Source organism: Coffea eugenioides, chromosome 3 (genome assembly GCF_003713205.1).
Source record: "Coffea eugenioides isolate CCC68of chromosome 3, Ceug_1.0, whole genome shotgun sequence".
Classification (NCBI taxonomy): Eukaryota; Viridiplantae; Streptophyta; class Magnoliopsida; order Gentianales; family Rubiaceae; genus Coffea; species Coffea eugenioides.
The window spans coordinates 8,580,279-8,586,891 of record NC_040037.1 but is presented as its reverse complement, the minus strand read 5'-3'; the positions used below and the strand labels follow the sequence as shown (position 1 = coordinate 8,586,891).

General features: G+C 35.1%; 1 protein-coding gene across 3 annotated transcripts; it reads left to right on the top strand.

Annotated features, from left to right (window-relative positions):
• Positions 1-236: 236 nt before the first annotated feature.
• LOC113767134 (UV radiation resistance-associated gene protein) lies at positions 237-6,215 on the top strand. Of its 3 annotated transcripts, none has more exons than XM_027311314.1 (6): positions 237-753; positions 2,395-2,601; positions 3,072-3,252; positions 4,006-4,103; positions 4,327-4,554; positions 5,975-6,215. In XM_027311314.1, exons 1-6 carry the CDS (start codon positions 544-546, stop codon positions 6,164-6,166), a joined length of 1,116 nt encoding a protein of 371 aa, XP_027167115.1. In that variant the 5' UTR covers positions 237-543; the 3' UTR covers positions 6,167-6,215. The 3 variants fall into 3 exon arrangements, with proteins under 3 accessions (XP_027167115.1, XP_027167114.1, XP_027167116.1); XM_027311313.1 differs by having other exon boundaries at positions 3,955-4,103; XM_027311315.1 differs by lacking the exon at positions 5,975-6,215 and adding an exon at positions 5,386-5,662 and having other exon boundaries at positions 3,955-4,103.
• The last annotated feature ends 398 nt before the right edge of the window (positions 6,216-6,613 follow it).

Sequence of the window (6,613 nt, the reverse complement as noted above, 5' to 3'; positions counted from 1 at the left end):
CAAAATGGCTGATTCGATATATTAAAATCGAATCAGGCAAATCATGTTAGGGACGGGTATTCGACTCGTGCTATCGAATCAGTCAAATCATGTTAGGGACGGGTACTCGACTCGTGCCCACCTCTTACGAGGACACTCCCTCTAGTCATTCAATAAGAAAAAAGACCAAGAAAAGAATAAAGAGGGAGAGAGAAAGAGAATTTGAAAAAGTCCACACTTGTCATTCTCCATTTAGTAGTTTGTTCTTCACCAACCATTCCTCTTTCCTCTCCTTCCGATTAAAGAAAAATTACTCATTTCAATAAAAAATTCCACCCAAAAATCCCCTCCTATATATTCTCTCACTCCACATAATTTTTCAAATTTTATAATTATATCCCAATTCCCAAACCCCATAAATCCAATGAGGCTGTCAAAACCCTAATTCCCAAAATTCTCAGCTATGGTGTTGAAGAAGAGGTGCCAAGAAATTTACCATGATCCCTGTCTTCATCATCATCTTCCCCAATATCTGCTGATCAAATCGAATAGTGTTAAAATTGAATGGATTCGAAGAAGAAGATGCTGAATTCAGTAGCCGAAGGGGAGAAAGAAAAAGATAAAGAAGTGAAAATTGATGAGGGAAATGCGAAATTAATTGAATGGGAAGATTACCAGCAAGAATTAGCGCGATTCTGTAGCCTTACCTCTGCTCTCAACGAAGCTAAGCAGAAAAAACTTGTACTTCAACAGAAGCTTCAGTCCCTCATACAGGTATTTTCTTGATATCATTTTCTTTTTTTTGCGAGCATTTGTTCGTTAAATAAAGATTATTGCTTTTTTTTTTTGTTTAATTGAGCTTTGCTGGGTAAAATACCGAAATGATCAGTGTAGCAAAATTCGGCTTAAAGTTACTAATGATAGTGTAACTAGTTGGAAAAGAAAGTCAAGTTTGTAGTTTTCTTTTCTGGTTTTAATTTAATTCTGTTGTAATGAAGCTTTGAAAATTTGGATCATCTGAATGTGGGGGTATTAAGTTAGGGGGAATATAGTTATTGGCACGAGAAGGAAAAATGAAGATACAGAAAAGGCTAACGAGACTACTAAGTTGGTTTTGTGGAATCTTGGTTTGTGTTTTATTGTTAGAGAGAGAGAGAGAGCGACGATATGTCAATAGTGAATCTGGCTTCTCCTATATGTAGTGATGGGAACATATTCTTCTTGGGATATTTTACTAGTTACTATCGGGGATGAATAGCTAGAGGAAAGATAGCTTCAAGCGAAAGATAAAAATTTTGTCCAATATTGAATAAGGAAAAAAAATGAGAATTTTAACATCAAAATGCTGTCTTTTACATGATTCTGATTGGATGAAAGTTGAATTTCCTTTAGTTTGATGTTTGTTGATTGAGGAGACTGGAGAGTAGGGGAGAACTAAGCCTACATGTAGATGAACTAAATGAAGGTTTGAGTATGCTTGAGTTTAAACTAATTCTATATGATCTACGGATGTGCAGATGAACAGATATAATCTGAGTTGATAGAAGGGTACCTTTACATGCTGCAACATAATGGCAGCAATTGTTTAGCCCTGTGGTTTGTTGGCTGGAAAAAGAAATTTCAATTTTTGATTGTGTTTAATGAGAAAATGCAAGGAGTGAAACAGAGGATAAGTGATTTAGAAGGGGATTTGAAAAGTGAAGGTTAACATGTGCATTTGTTGTGCTGTTCTTTAATTTAAAGCTGTGAAGTAATAATTAAATGATATATCTATGAATTAACTTGTCCTTTTTGGTCAAAGCATTTGGTGTGATGGAGTCATATGTGCTCTACTCATATGTTGGTGGAGAAATGCTGAATTGTTATCTGGAAAAAGGTAAAACAAATGGAGCCAAAAAAAATTCAGGGTTTCAAATGGCCAATATCCAGATGGCAATCAGGGAATTTTTTTTTTTTGGGTTTTTTTTTTCGTGGGGATGAGGAAGGAGTTGTGGATGAATTACAAAATATTTGTCTCTAAGAATACAACTCATCAATCCTATTGGAAAGAGCAATAGCTTCAATTGGTGTTTTCTATTCTTACCAGCAAAGACACAGTGTTTCAGGAATTTGTATGATATTTATGATGTAAGCGAAATATATTAAATTTCCACTGTGGAGTTCTGGACTCAGCAACCAGTAAATTGGTGGGAACTGGGACATGCTATTTGCATCTTTTCCTGGTCTGGTGCTTGGGGGCTTTAATCTTCATCCTTTATGAAATGTGGACTGTAAAACTGAGCTTTAAGTTGTTTTTTGTAGTGCTTGTTAATTGAATGAGCAAAAGAGCATTAGTTGTCTTCTTTCCGTATCTGCTTTGTGCTTTGTTGTTTACTTTCAATCTTCTGCCCTTGAATTGATTAGCCTGGTTTGCAGGTAGAAGCTGAGTCATTAAATCGGTCAAATGAGCTTGATGAGATGCGTGAAAAATTGGAATCTCGAAAATTGGTGATGGGAAACATGTCAATGCATTCAAAAGTTGCGGAAGAGAAAGTTAAAAAGCAAGAAGAACAACTGAGTAGTGAGATTAGATCCCTGTTACTAGCTGGAACAGCTCTTTCTGTGGCTAGCAAGCAGCTGCAAGTAAGTTATAAGTGTCTGGACAATCATGCTTGTCTTTCTAGATTTTGGTGAACTAGATGGACTTACTAGTTGGATTTAATGCTGCCTTGTTCATTTTTGGCCTTTTATCCCAGTTGTTCCATTGTGCTGCTCCAGTACTCCTGTCAGTTCTGAATTTTAATTACTTTGTGGCAAGTCAAGCTTGATCAAGAGTTGAACTTTAATTGACTCACCTGCATACTTCTGTTTCTGACTGCTTTCTTGAAGTTCCTTTTTATCCTAATTGACTTATGAGTCACTTTAGTTTACAAATCCTCTTTAACAGACCATCGCTGCGACCCTCACTGGAATAGATAAAAAGGGAAATTGCTTTCTCTTGTTTGGCATTTGTTCCTCAATTTTCCTTCTGTTCCAATTGGGTGAAATATGAATTTGGGATTAGTTCTTAATTTATTTTAACCTGGAGAATTTGGATATTCTGTCAAATGCAGGAAGCTAATGGATACCTTGCTGGAGAGAGAGGTTATCTTCATCTCAAAACCTTGCAAAAATCATTAAGAGTGAGACAGCAATATATGGTATCGCAAGTTTCTTTGCTGTACCCTGTGAAGTTTGTAATTGGGCATCCACATGAACAAGAACTGGAATCATTTACCAGCAGTATTAAATCTGGTAATGGCTCTTATGATGTAGTCTTGTGGTAGTCCTGCGAGCTTAGTTTTTATGTATATAGTATCTATTGGTACATTCTTGCTGCAGGTGTGGATAAGTCTAGATGCAAATAGGAGTTCTCTGGGTATTAAGTAATATTTCAAACTGGAATTCTCTTTCTGATTTCAGAATGAGGTAATACCAAGAGTATGTTTGATGAAGCTAGCATCCAATCTCCATATATCAGTCAACCTGGTTTTGACTAGGTGCTTCATAAATTTTGAAATGGTAGATGGTCTGTTGAGTTAGCCTCTTTTCTTGGGAAGGAGTTGTAACAATATCTTCAAAGATTAAGAAACATTTAGTTGCGGATTCAAAAATAGTCTGGTTAATACTTTGCTCCTTGTTGATATTTTAGTAGAAATTGGTAATTTTTGACAATAATGATTAGAAATTGATGAACAATTCTGGTCAATGTCTTGATGATTGTGTTCTCCATGTTGCCAGTAAAGAAAGTTAACATGCTTTATTTTTCATATGTGTACATGATTAGTCTTGTATATGTCTGGCATGTCAAATTCCAATGTCATATACTTGCTCTTTTTCCTTGCGCTGTTTAATTAGCATTCATATGTATGTGTATACCTGATATTTTCAATATGTGTCAGAGGACTTTGGCATGAATAATGCTGAGAAATAGCTTTGTTTTTTATATTTGTTCAGGTGTTACTGCTGGATCTAAACCTCTTGATCAAGGGTCCTTGACTATTTCAGGTCTCCATCTCACTGTGATTCCTTTTACAAAGATGAGTTTTTTCACTGATAAAAAGGAAGTTCAACAATCTTCGACGGCCCTCGGATACATAGCACATGTTTGTTCTTTCTCTTTTCTTGATTACATTTAATCTATTCTTTTTTCTGCGTCTTTTTCACTGTCAGTATAATCAGCCTACCACATATTTATTTGTACAATCATGTATCAAACATATTTATATTGCTACCTCTTGTGCATTAGGTATCTAATATTCTGGTGCACAATTTGCTAATGAAGTAGCTGTTTGATAATTTAATTTATCTTGCTGATACATTTTGCAGGCTGTCTTACTTATTGCTTCATATTTGCAAGTTCCTTTGCGTTATCCTTTGCGTTTGGGAGGTTCTCGGTCATATATTCGTGACTATGCACCTTCCATTGAGCCAGTGTCATCTGATGAAACTTCAAATTCATTAGTTTTGACAAATGCAAAGCCTGTAGAGTTTCCTCTCTTTTTAGAAGGGCAAGACTCAACAAGAGCAGCTTATGCAGTATTCTTACTCAATAAGGTTTGCTTATGTTTCATTGTCTTGTATTTTGATTATATGCAAAGTGAAAAGTGAATTAGGTCCAAGTAGCTTAGTATGTAGGACATGATAATTATTTCTAGCTCTATAAGTATATATCACTCAGCAAACTGAGCTATTCTAAAATATGGAGCAAAACATTTCCTGCTTCTTTTGTATACACCATTTCAATATATACATGCTGAATTCCTGGTTTTGGTATCGGCTTTTTGCTAAATTAGATATATTTTGGCAAATATCTCTCCCTAAAATTTCAAAAAAGAAAAAAATTTAGTAACTTTCCCTATTTAATAAAAGTATTCTTTTACAAACTAAATAGTATCTTGTTTAACTAAAGAAAGATACCATGATTGACAATTTGTTTCAAGAATATGAATGGATGCTATTCGTGATTATTGTACTGGAAGGTGCTCGTGTACTTGTAGCCAGAAGATTAATTGTGGTGTGGATTGAACATTGATCAAGAGATTGAAGAGAAAAAGTGGGGATGGATTGACTTTACATTTTCTTTTTTCTAGAGTTTTGTTATGCTTTTATCCTTTAACGAATTTGGCTTATGGAAATTGTTTATACTTTTGCATTTTCTTTGCCTTCTAACTATAGAGCTGTCGTTTCTAGGGATAAAGCCCTTTTAATTATCTAAATACTAAAACTACCATATATCATAATGTTGGTGAAAGTGTTTCTTTTTTTTTGAGAAGTTTGTTAATGCAGTTTGCTTTTAGAAGTTTGTAGGCTTAAGTTGATAGCACGTTTCCTAATTGTTCTCCTATTGTGTGAGTGGCCCTAACTGTGTTCTTGATCTATGTGTAGGACTTAGAGCAACTTTTGAATTATATTGGCGTCAAGAGTTTAGGGCCACGCCATGTTTTGGCCAATCTGAAAGAGCTTCTGAAAACCATTCTTTCTCCAGAGTATATAGACACATGAGCAAGCCTGCATTAGTGTTTTGGTTTGTGTAAATCAAAGATTTGTATTCTTAGTTGGGTGCCCAATTTTTCAAAGGAGCACCTTTCAACAGATTGTAATCAATTTTTAGGCAGAGAATTGCAAATTATGCATGATAGAAATTCTTATCTGTTTACTTTTACCAACTTGTCCAGGATAGGTCTTTGATCTTTTTAGGATCATATAACTTGAATTAAGTGTTGCTGCCTATATTTCCTTCGGAAAGGGAAAAAGAATATGACAAGATTCTCACAAACTAATTTGAACATCCACATAGCTATTGAGGGTGTATTGAATTTCTATATCTGTGAAATAAGAGAATAGAATAGAAGGCTTTAACGGTCAAGCGCAATGGTGCACATGAGATTTGCTTTGATACATAATGCAATTGAGAACGTTTAAGTCAATTTTATTGACAGCATATTTTTGATAATGTTGTTTCCTATTTCTACAGCTACTGGAATGGCTTCAAAAATCACCAGTTTACAAGCATGTTTATGCATTCCTGTTTTTATGGGAAATGCATGCAATCCAGAAATGTTATGCATTTCCTCAACTGTTTCCTCCCCTTCTCAATAACAGCTGCAAGTTAGATTTTATTTTCCTGTTTCAGAGTTATATCATTAAGCGGAATGATTTGATGTAGGCCTTTTGAGAAAGTGTTTAATATTATGCTTCATGTTGTAAGGATTTGATGCAAGCATTTTGAAAAAGTTTTTAATATTATGCTTCATGTTGATATTGCAAAGCCATTTTCTATCATAAATGTTCCAGTAGTTGAGCTGACTTTTCCAGCAAATTTTCACATTTCTCCCGTATCGAACCCTCTAAATTGCAGCATATGCTGATTTCATGGCATAGTTGCCTGTTTGGGAATGAGGCGAATAAAGTTGGTCACTTCTACATGCATGCTAAGGGAAATTTTGATTGTCTTCTCAGGATTCTTCCTGCTGAAAACCTGAGAAATGATGTCCTTTTTATACAGGGAATTTTCTAATAGCTTACAGACATTCTATACGGTACATGTCAGGGGCTTCTTGAATTTACACTTCCATTGGCGGGGTTTAGAATCCATCTATCAGTCCTAACATTA

Coding starts and splice junctions, on each gene's coding strand:
- LOC113767134 (XM_027311313.1), top strand. CDS start 544: ATGGATTCGAAGAAGAAGATGCTGAATTCAGTAGCCGAAGGGGAGAAA. Junction 2,602..3,071: donor TGGCTAGCAAGCAGCTGCAA/GTAAGTTATAAG, acceptor TGTCAAATGCAG/GAAGCTAATGGATACCTTGC. Junction 4,555..5,974: donor CAGTATTCTTACTCAATAAG/GTTTGCTTATGT, acceptor CTATTTCTACAG/CTACTGGAATGGCTTCAAAA.